This window comes from Macrosteles quadrilineatus, unplaced genomic scaffold (genome assembly GCF_028750875.1).
Source record: "Macrosteles quadrilineatus isolate MER2022 unplaced genomic scaffold, UCM_ALF_1.0 Scaffold_3__2_contigs__length_128488019, whole genome shotgun sequence".
In the NCBI taxonomy this organism is placed as follows: domain Eukaryota; kingdom Metazoa; phylum Arthropoda; class Insecta; order Hemiptera; family Cicadellidae; genus Macrosteles; species Macrosteles quadrilineatus.
The window spans coordinates 26,148,808-26,168,057 of NW_026542596.1; the positions used below are offsets into that span (position 1 = coordinate 26,148,808).

The 19,250-nt window shown below is 31.2% G+C and overlaps 1 protein-coding gene across 1 annotated transcript in view; it reads right to left on the bottom strand.

Moving 5' to 3' along the window:
• The window catches only part of LOC128988592 (reversion-inducing cysteine-rich protein with Kazal motifs), a 113,752-nt gene that overhangs the window by 43,321 nt on the left and 51,181 nt on the right, over positions 1 to 19,250 (bottom strand). Inside the window, exon 2 of the mRNA XM_054410012.1 lies at positions 9,975 to 10,027. Within this exon, the coding sequence (XP_054265987.1) occupies positions 9,975 to 10,027 (53 nt within the window). The remainder of the gene's footprint in view (positions 1 to 9,974; positions 10,028 to 19,250) is intronic.

Genomic DNA, 19,250 nt, shown 5'->3' on the forward strand with positions numbered 1-19,250 from the left:
ATACTTTTAGGTATTAAATAATTTAACTAATTATTTCTGTAGGTACTTCTTACATCATTTATGGAGATAAGTATGCAAGTTACCTTACCTTAATTATTTTAAAACTACATTTTCAAATGTAAAATACCTACGACTCTTTGTTTAACGTAGATACAATAATAAATTTGATTAAGTTTGAAAAAAGTGATAAATTTAAACTATTACAATTATGGAAATGGGATTTATAATTTTGAATAAAAATAAAGTCATTACTATAAATTAATTCAGTAAGTTAATCCAAAGCGAAAATTAATTCAAAGCGGGTTTTATCTTGAAGAGAATATATAGCAAAGATTTCATATTTTCATTCTACCTGTTAAAGTAGAACTAAAAATACGTGTAATGCTTACGATTGCTCAAACAGCTGGCCATGTCAGCAACAATAACTTTAATATAACATTGAACATATACTAAAACATTGAATATATACTTATGACTTACAAACAGCCACCTGAACCAACATCCTATATTCTGTTTCCTGGTGAAGAAATTGTGTGATATAAACGCCTTTTCCCCCAAAAATGTGTAATAAACGTGTTAAGAGACGTCAAATTATACATATTATATTTTGTATTTCATAAATTCTAGAGAAATATTTAATTCATTAAGCTCAATCTACATTAGCTAAAGTTGTTTTATTGTATTTGTTCTTGCGCTCATTTAAAATGATTATCTATACGTGAGTTTTTTTTTTTACATAAATGAAAGATAATAATAAAAAAGATACTAATGAAATCCCTAGGGCGGCTTTCCACTTTAACCTCATTGTCGTTGTCAACTAATTACAATTTACCCTTCCGTTTGTAAAACGGAATTGAAATATGTTTTGTAACTTTATTTAGAATTAATTCTGTTTGTCATTATAAAAGTTAATTTATTTTGTTTGCTTTCAAGAATCTCTTAGCAGGTATAAGTATTTCCTAAATTTTGAATCTCAGTTATTTTTACATAGTACGAGTACAATATAGAGAGAGACAAGAAAAATTATCTCTTTAGATAAGAAACATATCCATAGTTTGCAATATAGTAAACATTAATTTAAATAAAGTACAGTTAATTAAAGTACAGGGTGGTCATAAATTATTTTAGGCCTACACATTTTAAGATTAAATAAATAAAAAACCAATCAACATAGAATTAAAGGATATGGGAATTGGTTCATTAAATAGCAAATTTAAAAAAGTGTTATACAATAACTGCAAACAATTAATAAAAAAATTTCAGCAAAGTAGTTATAAAAATTCAGTAAAAATTACCTAATCTGTTATTGTAAGTTATGTTCTTTTGAGATGAGGACCTTTTTTATGTTGGACACTTCCCAGTCGTTCAAACTGACTGAACCCCCATTTTATAGAATTTTTACACGGAGAATTATGGCTATACTCTAAACGAAACCTTCTTCGAACAGTTATTGCAGATTTTGAAACCAAAGATTTTGCTTTATATTGAAAACAGTAATGTTGTTACTTTTAAGTCAGTTTAAGGTTTTATTCACCAAATGTCATACACAGCTGGTGTAGAAAGGTCCATTGTTGGTTTTGCCATGCTAACTATACCATGCTATCTATGCTGACTATGCCACAACACAAGTTTGAGAAAAAAAACATAATTTAAACTCACTGTTTGAGAGATTTTTGCACACTTTTTATAACAACTTTTTATAATTATTGACATTTATATTATTGTTTTGCAGTTACTGAATGGAACTATTTTAAGTTAGCTATTCAATAAAACAATTCCCAAGTATATAAGTTGTTTGGTTATTGGTTTATGTAATCTTAAAATGTGTCCAATAATTTATGACCAATAGAATTACTCGAATCTGATGGCTACAGCTAAAATCAGCTGATCATGATAGTGTTCAAGCTCAGTCCTAGGAGACAGTAGTGTTATTTCTGTAGTGACGTTAAGGTAACGATCTATAATAATTTAATTTATTAGCACTGTTAAAACAATACGTTCTGCTAAACATGACAGACGTTAAGCTGTTATATGTTTAATATATTTATTTCCCATCATGACATTTTTCACAGAATGGTAAGTAAAGTAAACTTAGTGGCAGAGTCAATGGGGACAAATTAGTTGTAATCGAGGTAGTTAAGAGATCCTTCCCAACCGCACGGAGGTCATCAGTCATCCCCTGTACTCATGGACCTATCAATCTGAAAAATGTGTTATGCTTCTGGAAACCAACTCGATAAGTGTAACAGACTAGTAAAATAGGCCTCCAGGTCACGGAAAACTAACTATAAACATTGAATATTAACTTACAGTTAGATCTTCGGTCATTGAACAATTGCAGAGACTCTGTAAAATCTCCGGTTTGACACTACAAGAGTTGCAAAGAAATATATTTTTGTTGAATCTAAAAAGCAAAAATATATAGAGAGTTTTTTTTTCAAATCTTGTAAAAATAAAGTATCCATACGCACGCAATCTATGATAGTTGTTAACCGACGTTAGTACTTTTTATATTTTTGGAATCAAAAATCGTATAGTAAAAATGAAGTGATACACAATTAGTGGTATTTCCCAATTCACGTAAATGGTAAATATATACTTAAAAGTATGTTAATCGTTTCGCCTAAAATTAAAAACTGTTCACAAAATCACTATTCTCAAGGTTGGCTAAGGATTTTTTATCTCATTTAATCAAACATTGGCCAACTTGTCTGATCCAATTGTTTTTAAATCCAGAGATACACACCATTTTCTTCAAAAAACCCTTTTAGAAGGTCGTACAACAGACCGTATAGCATTTAAAATAATCAAAAACTCTATTATAAACAGATCTAACGACTACCCGTTTTAGCTTGACAATTCTATATATACCCGCAGCATAACTCAGACGGGACAAACATCTAAAATAGGACATTTCTGCATAAAAACTTTCTCTAGAAATATGCAAGTTAACCAACAGAGACACAGATAAATCGAGAGGAGTTATGGCTGAGGACGCCTCCCCTCTCAGTGTCAGAATAAACTGGTTAAATTGGGACCTGGTAAAAAACATGGTCTATCCGGAACAGATGAGCAACTACAAGCAACTGTTGCTCATCACACTGGAGAATAATCAAAATCCAAAGTAACTCAGTATTATGTTTTTACATTTGTAAAATTTTTTAACCGTTTTAGCTCATTTTAAACAAGTTGGATTCAGATAATGCAGTTTTTCCCGAATAATACACTCCTAAAACTAAAAGTACTCTTACTGTATGGGTTTCCAATTTCGAATCAGGTGATTACTTTTAGGATGAATATTTGGAAAATCAATTGCCACCTTACCCAATCATGTTAAATTGGCTCTAGGCCATATGCTTATCGATGGTTTATTGGGAGACGGGACAGTTTAGTGCATAAAGTTCTCATTTGGATGGTCGCAGGCTCACACCTTGTAAAGTTTTAAAGCAGCCTTTGCTGGTTAAAATTGGAACTATTTTAATCATTTTAGCTTTTTGAAACTATCCTAGTAGAAAAAACCAGCTCATATGAGGCAGTAATAAAAATCACATAATCTCTGTACATTTGTACAACAAAATTACTCTTTTATGGCGTATAAGTAAACGGCTTTGTTATCTTGTTATTCTTGTGGGCTGTTCAATAAGTGGGTATCGTGGGACAAATGCTCAGCAAGTACATATACGAAGTGACAAAACCAATTGTTTGATTTGTATGTTTTCTAGTCATCATTCTGTTGGTGCGATGACTAACGTGATAGAAATTAGGGTAAAAATCGACCTATCTAGAAGTGTAATGTGAAGTTGTGAAGTTTAGCTGCTTTAGTAAACCTTAAAAAAGTTGTACCATAATTCCCATACAAACGCAAACTAACCTTTTCTCGGTGAAGCATAGTGATCAGTGAAGAACATCATTATTTTTAATTTCAGTTAGGATTCATATTGAAATGCAAATACTTGCCAGTTTCACTTCTACACTAGACTCTTCCATTAATTAAGTTAGCTACGCATTTCTGCTGCAGTGTTTTCTGCAATTCCAACGAGATGTACAGTGTTACAAAAGCGACGTAAAGCTAATTTAGAAAGTTCTCCAATTACTCAAGCAAACATCCACTCCCAGTGTGTACAGAAGACATATGCATTATATGCATACACATTACCTAATAGAAATGTATTTTGGCTAAAGACATTATTGGAAAAACGTGCTGACCCTTTAGACACACTTCAATATATCTACGACATCATGCGGTACAGTTTAAATCATTTATTACTTAATTTAACCAATTTGTATTGTTTTACAGGACGTATTGTGGATAGAAGTGTTTAGACCACCTAAAACCTTGGTTAAAGGACCAGTTTTTGTCAAACTTAATATAACTTAAGTAAATATCAAATATAAGTGGTAAATATCAAATTTTTGCCATGCGGTAAAGCCTAATTAGCTTTCTTAAATTCCCGAACAATTCAAAATACGACTGTGCTCTTAAAAGGATGTGGCTTGGAAGACAAAAAATATATAATGTATTACAGGTAACCCCCTACTGAGATCAATACGAACGTGGAATATAATTTGCTTTATCTATAAAATGTTTCTGATTACCGAGCTAAGCTTTAACCATATTTAATCGCAGGCCTGTGCGTCTTTGTATCAACGGCATGTGGTGTTGTATTCTTGGCTGGTGGGCTAAAACGGGACATCGCGCGCTTCACTCCACGAGGCACTTGTGGCCATTCAGCCACGTCGAGAAGTTGTAACTCTTGAAAACGGCCGTCCTTAAATCACCGTTCTAGTTAAAATACTTTTAGAAAATACCCATTAGATTTCCAATCAGAGAGTCCACAATTGAAACGGAAAAGGTAATTAAAATTAGCAGCATTTGTACCTTTCAGGTCAATGCTCATAAACTCACAAACCGATTAATAATAGTTTATACACCTTTAAAACCCATGGACCTATAAAGCTCTTCTGTTAAAGTAGACGTGTGCAAGTTTACCAACTTATCCATTGTTAGAGAAAACATCTGAGCTCAGATATCTATCTGATCCGATTCACATGACACGAAGACCCTTAGCAGATGTCAGATTACAAAATGTCAAGACTTTTGTAACTATAAGCTTATAGTCACGACGCTTTGCAAGCTTGAAGCTAAACGGTAAAAGCTTCGAATGCATCTCCCTCCGCCCCATCAGTTCCTCCCCTACTATCCGTCATCATTTGACGACCTCCCTTTAAAATGTGTCAAGTGTAACATCCTCAGACTCAAATAAATCACCCTAATCTGACAGAACTGTCTAGGGCTCTTCCGGCAGCGCTGGGAGCAAATCTTGTTGTTTGAGAGTGATTTGTACAATGTGTATGCAAGAGTTGAAAGATTGTTGATCAAGACAACTACGATTGCTGAGGATATTACAAAATCATCTATAATTTCCAAATGTTGGTTGTTTAATTAACTAATTTATAATTAATAATTAAGTTTTCTTAACATTAGGATTTTATATACTAGAAAATCCAATAACAATTTAGGTTAGCACGATATACGTTTTGCTAATCGTCATGATCATGCTTGGAGTGGTTAATAGTGATCAATTTAATCTATATATGATATTCTATTTTTTTCGAGCATTTTTAGGATCACGTTTCACTGAAAGTATGTTTGTTAAATGGTTTCACCCACTGTTTCGACCAGGAAAAGTGTAGTTTCTATTATAAAATTATGAAGGATTTTTTGGTAAGCATCAAATTGAAAATATTTGTAAGATCTTGTGGTTTTTCAGATATCTGTAGCTAACAGAGTTATTTACCTTTTATTGCATCATTATACATTGCATTTTACAAAAAGTATTTTGAAAAAATATAATGTCCTCATTAACAATGCCATTTAAAAACAAAGGCTTCTTCCAGAACGATTCTTTTAATTATAAAATAACACTCATTTTAATTCTTCTAAACAAGAATATATTTCCTTTGAAATTAATTATTCAAACATCCTATCTCTTAAATTTTACACTTATTTTTATTGCGTGCAAATAAGCAGCATTGTCATAGAAAAATAAATCATTATACATTGTTAATTATTTTTCTGCTTAACTACAAAGATAAACTAACAGTTTTCACTTACTTCTGTAGAAAGACCACCAATATTACTTATATATTTATTTTTTTTAGTTCATATAGGTGTTTATTTGATACAGATTGGCTATGAATGTTTAGTAAGACTAAACAAGTATCTATAGTTATTGTTTCAACTCATTGTATATGTGACAATAATGATGAAAGCTTGTACAAACTGTTGCCCAATACGGTCACATCCAACCTCGGGCATATCAACAATTTAATTTAATTTTAAATAGGAAACATAGGTTATTATCCATCAAAAACATCCAAGGTACTAAGTATAGCTTAGTGATGATAGTCTAAAAGAATATCATTTAAACTTATATAAAGAAATTAATTACAATACTTATATTAGAAGTATTAGATAAAACTGACACCAGAGACCAATGTACCACCTAAACGTTATATGAATCATGATTCTATTTTTGTGCAATCACAGAAACAACGACTAAACAGAATGGTTACAGAGTTCTGTGAATAGTGAAATCTTAGAGATAGGTTTATCATGGGTAAAAGTAAAATATCAAATATTGTACTAGTTGAACACCAATTGAAAATAAACGCCAACTTGGATTAGACTATTCGTATTTTATTATGTCAGTTAAATTGAACATCAACAATTTTAATCTGTAATTGTATAGTTACAGAATAAAAGGTGTTTAAAACTTCCACACATTGACTTAAATTCACTACACGTCCTGGGGTCTTATAACTTTGATGGGGTGTCGTATATTGGGTAACTTTAAAACTAAGTATTATTCTAATTTAACTTTTAATAGCTTACTATATCATTTGTATTATGACATCGTTACTGAACAACTTGTATTTGGCGATTTATAATTTGGAATTTCTTGATTACAGTTTCTCCATATTTGTGATTTTAACGCTAAATTTTGCTGATTTTACTCATGTGTTTTGGGTTTGATTTTAGGGGTGGGATGACGATGATATTAAATGATTAATTGATGGTAGGATGCAAAAATAATAGATACCATTTTCTTGGATTAATTGTTTTATGGCTAAATAATGATCAATGAATAAATAGTTATTTAAATAAATGTCTCAATGAAAAAGTGTCAAAGAATTGTATATTTGGTATTAAAAGTCATTGAGGATTGATGTTCCAGTTGTTTGATGTCATCCCAACATTAACGCTATCATTATAGCACTGGCTGTGTCATAACAGTGACATAACATGTGCTACTGCACTGGAGTGATATCACAACTAAACATTAACAGCTGACTTTACTGAGTTACTGCAGAGATAACTCTATACGTGATCAGGATAGAGTAGAGTAACAACTGCAGTGTAACAACTAATAGCGGTGTTACAATATTAGTATTGTACAACAATAATACAACAATAATAATATTGTTTTCTAAAGCTCAAGACAGTTCATTGATTAGTTATTTACTTTTACTGACGTAGTGTCTTTATTAGTTTAATGTAAAAATATTAAAATAGCAATTAAAAGGTATAAGGGCAAGACAATGCATTTTGCTGAGTCAACTATGTATATCCTAAACTGTCTGTTCTGTATGTGCTGTGAGCAAGTACCCACACCACTCCTAAATACTAGCACACGTCAGGCTTGTTATCTGAAAGAAATAAGTCATGTCTTTAATCCTTTGGGGTGATACCTCCAAACATCCTTCTCATCCTGTCTGTTCTGTATGTCCTGATTGGCTAGTATTTAGGATTGGTAGGGGTACTTGCTCACAGCACATACAGAACAGACAGTATAAGCTTTGTTTCATCGGACATCGGGATTACTATTAAAATTGAAATTATAAAAACAAGTATTTGTAGTTGGTTTAAGCATTGTAATATTTTAAAATTGCTTCTTCTCAGCGTAGTGCTGGTGTTTGACTTGGCATCATAAATTATTCATTAGAACTAAGAACATATGAAACTATATTATGTTAAACTAAATCTGCCAAAAGAACCCTAATTGAACACCAAAATGTCTTAAGTTTTTGCGTGTTTCATAAGATCTGGTTGGATGTCTGTTCATAATAACGTTATTTTAATGATTTTACCTTTCGCCTAGTCTTATAAAAGATTTGTTTGAACGTTTTGAAAAATAGTACGGCATGTGCTATCAAAGTTGATAATTAATAACACTTTCTAGGTATATTTAAAATGTGTTTAGATATTGTTAGTAACACAGCAATCACAGTACCAAATAATACATCCATGCATGGGTGTTGGAAACATGTTATTCCAAAAGTAATAATATTTGTACTGACGTCTAAGTTTTTTCTTGACGCTGCAGAAAGTGAGTTCTGGTCAATCAGTCTGTGGTCTCGAGGTCCCAAGGTTGTTTCAGCAAAGCTTGTTTCAGGATATTGGATTTATTGCTAGATTCATTCTAAATACGAGTGTTTACAGACGTGTTGTTATTTAGGCGTAATAACAATTAAAATCTACACCAATTTTGATCATTTATTAAAGAATTTTATTTATTATAGGTCTTTATTTATAAGTTATTTTTCATTTGATTGACAGTAATTTTGCAAAATTACTAAAAAGTTAATTTTAAGCAATTTAAGTTAAAAAAAGACAATTGGAAATTCGCTTAGTATGCAGGTTTGCTGTGACAGGGGTATTAAGTGTTATTAGACGTATTGAATATTTGATTTACAACGTGGTTTGGAATAGATAGCAGAATTCATAATTTGGCAACAAAAGAGGGGATAAAAATTTATGATATTTGATTATACATCATATATTAAATTGGCATCCCAAATATTGTTATTTGCTATTAATAATATTTGCACACACAAATTTTACAAACCAAACGTGTATGTACTGCATTTATTTATTGACACAAGTACTTCAGTAATTGTTTTTCATTTGGCAATAAAATCGACTGCAATAATTGGAAGTTGATTAAACGTTTTGATTTTGTTATCCGTCGGTTGTGGAAAATCACGTTTGGTTTTAAAAGTGCCCAAACATGATTTGTTTGGTTTTTATATTTGTTGTAGAGTCAAAATGTGACGCTGATAATTTACGTTTATGAGTTAAAATCCATAAATGTATTGTTATTATCGGAATAGAGAAGATTTGCGCCAAAATATGTTTATTAATTTTTTTACAATGGTGTGATTAAACAACTGCGATCTTATCTAGGAGAATTATTGTATTTAAATCAATTTTTTACCCTCATAAGCATTTAGTACATCCTAAACTTTTGTTTACTAAAGTGTATTAGTACTATTATTTAATACAGTGTACTAAGAGCAAGAGTAAAGGAAGAGTCATTCTATTTGATCGATCGATGAGTGCCTTTCATCTTCAAAGGAAAGTTTATTATTCATATGGCTTGGCAAAATTGATTCATAATATTACTCTTTTCAATTTCCCTCTTGTAAATATCAGTCTTTGTCAACGTCTATTAAAGTTGAATATTTATACGACCTCGTTTCTAGATCAAACGTAATGTAGTAATCAAATATCCATTATTTAACAACAGGTTTGGAATCTATTGAAGTAACAATCAGACACTAGGGAATTCGTTTAATACATGTTTATAATGTATATTAACTAGAATGTAAATCTACTCTTAATGCACACTTGTATAAAAACTACAATACATCGTTATATTGGTCTAATAAATTAACGCAAATTATATAGAACATTAGTCCAATCTAAATTCAAACTGTACGAATATCTTTATATTTTCATTTCAATGTAACTTGGTAATTTAAGTGACTTCCACATTGTATGTTGTAACTATGTATGTATACTTTTATAAAAGAACCTCACCTTGGTAAAACTCTATATGTTCATTGTAACTATATTCTATCGAAGTACCGATACTCGTAATGTTGTAGAATTATTCAAATGTTTAATTTACCTTCTCGCAGGCGCTTCGACATGATCCAGTGACTTTGGTGCAGCATTTTGACTCTGAAAAAAAAATACCATTATAACAAACTATTTAATGTTAAATTTCCAACATATACACCGCATTTGACATACCTTTATTTACTACACACTTCTATTAAAGTAAAAGCACGTATGTAATAACAGTGCATCCACCTTTATGAATAGTGAGTGCATACAAAATATTCTCCACTTAGCACACCATCAGCATATTATATATATTGTGGTTGTATACAAGATCATTCCACAGAACATTTATAAAAGTAGAAAGCATACACTTGCATACACTTTATCCGTGTAAACTAGATTTCTTGTATGAAATAACGACAAATACCATTCTGTAAAGCAAACAGCTAGAAAAAAATAATGGAACATGATTGAAGAACATTAAAATCAAGCACATTTCACACTAAGGATGTAACTGAGCTTAAAAATCGTCGGATTAGTTTAAAAACGAAATAAAAACTTCGTTTGGTTGTTTTGTTTGAAGTCACGTACCAAATATTTGTTACCTAATTGTAAAACAAAGTATATGTGATGTCTGACAAAGTGGTGATCTCAGAACATAGCACCATTATTCAAGATCTATTGAGTTTTAACCAAATGTATTAATTACGAAGATTCCCATGACCAAATTTAGCAACTTGTTAAATAATAGTCAATAATAAGAACATGTACGCTATGACAGGAGGAACTAACTACAATAACCTAAAACGGACTGACAGTTTAGCAAACACAAACATATAACTGTCTCGAATGAAGCATCAATAATAAACTCTGAAGTATTTGACAATTTTTTTCATTATTTTTATTACTTAAGCTTTAATTTTGTCATCTTTAACTTTTGTATTTGTCTAAGGATTGTCGACAATGATTATGATTACACTTTAACATTTCAATTTATTCTTTCCAGGATTTTTTGGATATCAAGAAATAAACCCCTTTTAAACAAATAATTTTATTTAATAATTTGAGACAGAAATACCTACAAAAGGATAACCGTAAAACATACATGTTTTTGTGAAATTATGACCAAACCAATAAAGTTAAAATAATAGGTTGATTTTGATAAAATAGGAAACATTCAAAGAACAATAAAACCAAAGTACGAGATGAATAGATTGGTTATTGGCCATTCCTAGAGGGAATGTAATTTATTCCAAGTCCGTCCAACACATTTTTGACATCTGTGGCTGAGTATTCTCATATTTTGGACGGCACTTACTTCAATATCACCAGAAATGTTTTTGTTTCTAATACGGAAATTCAATTTGCCGGTTTTCGAAGATTGTCATACTTTTTGCAGACCAAGACCCATAAAAAGTATTTAGACTTATAAAACACTCATTAATTTAATGAATGTTCATTAAATGATCTAAATTACCTACTGTAAAAAGCGTAATTCAACACTATAACTCATTCAAAATAAATACATTCAAAACAATTTGAAAAGTTATGTATATCTTTACAATAATTTTCAATTCAAGTTAGTTTAAAGTTATCAAATATTAAGACCGTGCAACCCCAAACATGGTTTGCAATTCTTTTTAATTGCAACCCAAAATTACGGGTTCAACTAAACATTTACTAGAAATCAACCAAAATAATAAAAACCACATTCAAATATAGTTGCGAGGAAGATTAAATATTCTGAGCAAATACGAACATGGTTTTAAGAGTTTCTTTTGCAATTTGGATTAAGGTTAATACTTGGCCACATCAATGATTCAATAGATTAAAATGAGAAATGTATTTGTAGAATCTGATAATTTGAAAATTGACTTTTAGTAAGTTATTATCGTAAACATAACCTTTTTAACACCGTATTGCCAAAGAGGAAAGTAATAATTATTAGTGTTAACGCAGTCAAACTACGTATCATCGTAATCATCGTATGGTGGATTTAAATATCATATTCTCGTCTAAATCCACTTTGATTTTAATTAGACCGGGATTATAATGTTTTAATTGTGACTTTAAAGAGTCATCATGTGTTGATAGAATATAAAAAAATGCATTGTATATTAATTTCAAACTATTTATATGTTTATGCGATTACTTTTATGGATTCTAAAAAAAAAAATAATTGGGGACCTAGTTATAGGCCTGCCAAATGTTTTTTGTACTTAAAACTATGTTACACAAGAAATACCTCGTAATTGTATCATTTAAATAAATGACCAATATTAATATTTGTTGAACATAACATTTTTTTACAAAACTATTGTTCATTTTGACTGCAATACTTTGTAATGTTAACTTATCAGAATAAAGGAGGGCAACATAACCCTTCGTTTATGGTTTTGTGAAATGGCGTAGCGATGTACAAATAAAAATCATTACAGTTACAGCAGAGAGGATTTATTTTATCTGCAATGTAATCATTGAAGGGAATGCTGTTATGTTTATAGTACAGAAAAATATATAAACATTAATCTTTACAGTAATATAAGGACACTACAAACTGATAGCCTTAGGATTTCCTTTCCTATCAAGTTTAAATTTTCTTCTATACTGTTCTGTTCGTTGTCTTGATTATTTTTCGTTCTAACAAGAGAGTTTTAAGTTAATAATTGATCCGATGTTTCGTTGAGATAATGATCTATTCTAAAAATCCTCAACTTTTGCCAATTGTATTTCAATCATTTTGTATCATTCTCCTGTGTAGAACACTAACAGTCAAATATTCTAGCAAAAATAAACTAAACAGACTACAAACCTCCGTAAATTAATAAATTATAATTTATACTTTTAAAACTCATTTTCTAAATAAATATTTTTTATTTACCTACATATTGTTTAATTTTTGTCCAAATAATAGTTAGTTATTTGTGTTTTTGAGGACTTGGTCTTAGAACAACTTCAGTCCGGCTACCTGAACTGAAACATCACGAAACTACTAACCGGCTTACTTTGACACCAAAAAGAAATCAGTCCATACTTCCGTTGACACTGTTATAGAACATTCATCAGTAGTAGGCCTAAAAAGGTATGTCTGTCTATTTCCCCTTAACCCTTTTGGTGTTCATAAATATAGCCATTCAGACCCAACAAAACTTGTATATGAATACCTAAAGTAAAAATAATTCTTCTATTCGGTTAATGAGTTCGCATAATACGTCAGAGAAAACGTCTGAATTATTATGTTTGGGTGGACACTTAATTATTTCTAGTTACCGTAGTTGTATTATTTTTTTTTTTCTAATTAAATCTGTTCATTGTTTTGTCTAGTTGTAAGACCCGAAACGTCTTTGCGGCGATAAAAGACAGATAAACAACAGAACGGACAGGATCAATGATTTTATTGTCCATGTCCAGAGACGTTAGAAGGGCCTAAGATGTTATTGTTCTGTCTTGAGTCTCTCAATCGTTGAGATATTTCACGGACTTGACAAGAACAGAAACACGATAAGATATACGCTGCAAGATTATAAATTGAGCTCAAAATGATCTATCTATATACTATTATAAAGAAGAGGTGGTGTCTGTGTGTGTGTTTGTATGAGCTAATCTCAAAAACTACTGGTCGGATCGGGCTGAAATTTGGCATGATGATAGCTCACATTCCCGATTAACATATAGGCATATTTTTATCCCAAAAAATCCTTTGGGGCTCCGCCCCAGTGGCTCTGGAGTTTCCCATGTTAACCTTATGAGAAATGGAATTAATGAATCTTAACAGCTGTTTCAATTAAACAAGTTGGTTATGTTCTATGATGTTCAATAGCATTAAAAGTTACAAGGATTACCAACAGGGTGCAGCACTAGCACTATTATTTCTTTTACATTTATGACAACAGCAAAAGGTGAGTGAGCGTAGCGAACGAACTTCAACCTGGAGGCGAGTGAGCGTAGCGAACGAGCTAACCTGAAGGCAAGTGAGCGTAGCGAACGAGCTAACCTGAAGGAAAGTGAGCGCAGCGAACGAGCTCCAACCTAAAGGTGAGTGAGCGTAGCGAACGAACTTCAAAAAGAACCGAAATTTCTTAAACCATGTCCTCACTCATAACTGCTATAAGCATTTGATACTTATATGCCAACCCCGTACGAAGGACGGGTACTCTGCTAGTTTTCTTCATAAGGTTTTGAGATTGTGAGTACAGACGAGGGAATTTGTGAGCAGCGTAATTGAACGTCAACACTTATTTACTAACAAATAGCAATTCAACAATATCAAATGCTAAAATGGTACTTTAGTCCATTCAAGGATCCGAAATTTACAAAGAGGGGGAGTTAAACACGAATAAAATATTCATTAGTTAATTTTCTTGTATTTTCTATTATGGGTTAACACTACTCACTGTTATTCAGTAGGAAATGTCCACATATATGTTTTAAAATGTATATATTAAATGGTTCAATTAATTATGGTATATTGCTATTTCAGGACCTACAATACGCTGGACCATAACCTTATTCACTCACACTTATATAAGTGGGACTATTTCCCTCGAACGTTTCCAGTGTGCCTCGCAATGCCTCTCTCAGTTTGACAAATACTTCCCTCGCTTCAGATAAGGATCAGACTACCTCTGATACGCCAAACGTGACTAATAACTCGACTGCAGCTTGTGGCAGAGACACTGTATCTGTCCTGCGGGATATTGATAGTCACGATCCTCGCCAGGTAGCTGTCCTGCTGACTGTAGGGAGCTCTCCGTGCAGGATCAGGCACAAGCACGTTGAAAAAATAAACAAAATCCTATCATCCTTCTTGATAGATTATCAGTTGGTCTAGGTTATATTAGCTTAAGTGAGGTCTCTCTGACCTCTTAATATCAAGAAGGGGTATGTAAATTAATATATCTATGTAAGAACTTAATTCTAAATTGTCAATGAAAATGGCGACGAAACTGGTTACCAGCTAGATAACACTTCCAATGAATCCAGATTACTCAATGAAGCAACCAAGCGAAATATCTAATGTTAAAACTATTTCCTTTTATTACAATAGTTGACATTTTTGCTGTAAGAAAATAAATTTAATTTGCACGTTTTGTAGAGGACTAATGTAAGTTTAAATAATTAATCAAGACTAATCTATATATAAAGCCCAAAGTACCCATGAACTTTTGAGAAAACTACAAGTCACACCCCCATAAACCATATATTTCAAATGTTCGTCATGACGAGAAACCTTGCGCAAAACTATCCATTATTTCATAAATTGCCCTTTAAGACCGTAATTCCTTTCTAAATGGAACATTTCATATACCTAATGTTAAAAATACCTAAGCTGTACTTATTTGTTTGTATTACTTTTTTATGTTTTGTTTTTTTTTCAGCTTAACTTAACCAATCAATAATTTTATTAATAGTTATGAAGTCAAACGGAGTGAAGCCCGTGGGTAACAGCTAGTTTAAATTAATCTCAGTTAATTAATCTATTTAACATTTATTTACAAGACATTTATTTATTAACATTTATTAACATTTATTTATATTGTATTTGTTTTCTCCTTGTTCTATATATTTAATATTTGTACATATTGCGGTTCGATTGGTTTTCCTATGCAAAACTAATCGTTCTTTTGAATCCATGTAGGTAAAAATTTGCTTTATAAAGTTATTATGAGTTCCCTGTAAAAAACAAATTTAAATTAAATATTACATTTGAATAAAAGCACTTACATTCTTAATCGCCTTAAAATAACTTCTTATCAGACTTCCTACAATATTCTCTTTAAAATTCATAAGGATTGCTATGATTGGAGTTTCTAACAGAATTCAATAATCAATTACATATTTAATAGTTTTGCCATTTTTTGAGTGGAATACGTGTAAATATATGTTTCAAGTGTTATTAGACGTATTTTTTATTTACTTTCAGTAGATTAAATTTAAACCTACACTTAAGAGTTGTTAAGTCACAAGATGGCAAATGCCATATTTCATATGTATTTCCCATCTAATGAATTTACAGAATCCTGTCTGTGTAAATTTATGTTTCAAGAGTTATTTGACGAATCCTTTATTTACCAACCGTGATTAAAGTTGGACAAAATACACAGCTCAAAGTATTTTTTTATCAAATAAAATAGTATATTTCGTACCTAGGGCCGAAAATGAGGTTTTGCCGGCTCGAGATAGTTTTTAAAGTTCGAGACGAAGTTAAAATGGTCGAGAGCTGCAAAACCATTTCGGTCCGTCGTACGAATGCTAATTTTCACCACACTATACCCTATTACCACTATTCACCAAAAATAATGTATACTGATAGTCGACAGAACTACAACTTTAAGGTTATGTGAACGAATAATTTGAGGAATCAGCAAAAATAATAAATAATAGTTGCTAGGCAGTGGTGACAATAAAACAATTCTATGGATACTAATCGTGTATTTTATGTGCATTCATGTTTTAAGAAAGTAAGCGGGCAGCTGATTTTGCGGCCCTAGGGATGTAAATACCTGCTCGGTCTCCAAATGACTATGACAGCTGGCATGGCCAGCAAAACGTAACTTTCAGTCACCAATTGACGTATGTAAAACAGCTAAAATCATCATAGTGTGGTGAAAATATCTTTAACAGATTTTATCTCCCATCCTTTAAAAGAGAGAATGGATATTTCCTTTTAATTTCAGATGGTTTTCTTTCCAAATATTCGTTCGAGGAAAGATGCGAACTTTGATAAACATTTATTGTCCCACTTAGCTGTACTAATTAAAATTCCGCTGTATTCTCCTTTCATAAAGTTAAAAACTTGATTGTAGGAATCAATGCCATTTTATTAGATTTCTATAATTGTTTTTGGCAGTTTTATATTTTTAATAACTTAATTAATTTACTAGGCTTGTGCGTTATTATGTTAGGAATAAATAGGCTAATGAAAAAAAATATTTTGAATAAGATTATTTCCACATGATTCGGTTGTTTTAAAAATAGCTTCAATAATTTTTGACTTGATAAAATTAAAGGTAAAGAAATACAGAGCTAAATAACTGAAAATGGTATATCTAGCTTTAGAGTAGAGTAGTTATTGATCTATTAAAGCCAAGGAACTATTCTGTAGAAAACTAATTTTTAACCGTGTATTAAAATGTATTAAGTGTATATAAGTATTATATGAATGAAAACTGAAACATCGCATTTATTTTCCATTTCTGGAGGAGGTACCTATGATATTTATTTTGAGACCTGCAGCCCATAACTGCCATCCGTGGCCGAGCTATTTTCATATTCCCAGCGTCTTTTATTCAGGAGCATTATCTATGATTATCATACTTTGTTGACCTGAATCGTTTATTGGTTATTATAAGCGTATGAAATCCTAATGCTAAACATTGTGCTATATAAGGCACAAAATATTAAAGTTGCATAAAAGACGCCAATTTAGGATTTAATTCTACACAAACATGTTATTTATAGTTTAATATTTTTTCACCACACTATGATGTTTTTAGGTGTTTTACAAACGTTAACAAATTGGAGGCTGAAAGCTACGTTTTGCTATCCATACCAGCTGTTTTCGTCATTTGAGGACCGAGCAGGTTTTTACATCCTTAGGACCAAAAATAAGCTGTTCTCTTATTTACTTAAAACAGAAGCAGTGTTATTGCAATTTGTCCTGCCTAGAAACTATTTGTTATTGTTTCTGCAGATTTCCTTTTTAATATTTCTTCACATATAACCTTAAAGTTTTTCTTCTGTTGACTATTATTGCCCATTGATTGTAAAATTTTGCTCAATTATGTATAGTGTGATGAAAAATTGTGTTCGCGGCATAAAATTGCTAAAACCAATTTATTTTCAAAATGTTTAGTTCTAAGATTTTGAAAATGGAAATTCTTATTGTTAGTAACAAGGAAGAGTTTGTACTATGCCCCAGTGTTCAAATATTAAAGTAACATGACTCTTAATGGAAGTTACTATCAGTCGGAAACTAAAGCTATACTCAATTCCTAGCAGCACATTTGTATAGGATTTGTTTGTACTTTTAGGGTTCACGCAACTAATTTTAAGTCAAAATTAAATTAAATTAAACTCACTTTATTCACTTTATGCAATTACTAGAGATGAATAGTGTTCCAAATTATATTTTTAGACATTCCTTGGTAATCTGTAGATTAAAATATGTGTGTAGAACTTCAAATAGCATTACTCACAAAAATCTTTACCAAATATTAACGTTCTACTAACTTATTAATTTTAAGCGTATAAAGTAAAAGTCCATTAAACCACGTTCATCCATACGGTCTCCGATGTCTTGACTATTTTATACGAAAGACTAATATTTAAAGCCATAGTTTTCTATCCAGTAGCTATAACTCAACACTACGTTTCGCTTGTTCAGCTAAAACTATCACTGTATGAATAATCTATTTATCGGTTCTCATACTCCAACTAACATGACAGGATTCGCCTCAGTCAGGACGGCGACTTTGATGAAGGAGGTCTACTTTATTGAGGCTATAAGCCCTGATAGATTATGAAAAGTTTACTTAAAGTATTACTCTCAGCAACTGTTATAAGCTTAATTTAATAGAATTGTTGTGAACTAAACTAAACTTTTAACCTAGTGAAAGGTATAATGAGATCAATAGATTTTAGCAACCGAGTTGGTTGGACTGAATTTTGTTAAATGGTAAGTATGGCATAAGACCAGCATTTAGTCACTTACGTGGTAGGATGACTTCACAAATCCGTGGTTTTTCTATTTGGGTTCTTAAGAAAACAATAAACTTTTTTCAGAGCTCATAATTAATTTTGTGTTTAATTTAGACCTATTTGTGAAATTTTACATATTTTATTGTAAAAGATTTTGCATTAAGACCGTGCCCTACGCATTTAAATTATTTTCTTAGAGGAAATCTATTGGGAGAGAAATAACCTTTAACAATTGATATATTTACTACCTAATAAAATATTAAGTGAAAGTTAGTATACATAATGATATCCCAGATACAAAGGTGTGCTAGCATGTTTGTATATGAGTATGTTTTCTTGTATCCTTTTTAAAATGAAAAAAATATGCTCAATTCATCTTTGCTATGGTCTAAACAAATACGCTCTAAGAAAATTTAATTTTTGACAGGTTTTGTGGCTATAATATTCCTATGACACTAAAATTAAATTATAGAAACCGTGGGCGTTGTCCAGATGAAATACCACACTGAGCAAATACAATCGATAGTTTAATGTTAGGAGTTTACGAAAATTACATGTTCCCGGAGGTGGAAGCACGTGAATTAGTTACAAAAACATATATAATTTGAAACATTTTAAGAGTAATACCGCCTTTTATTGG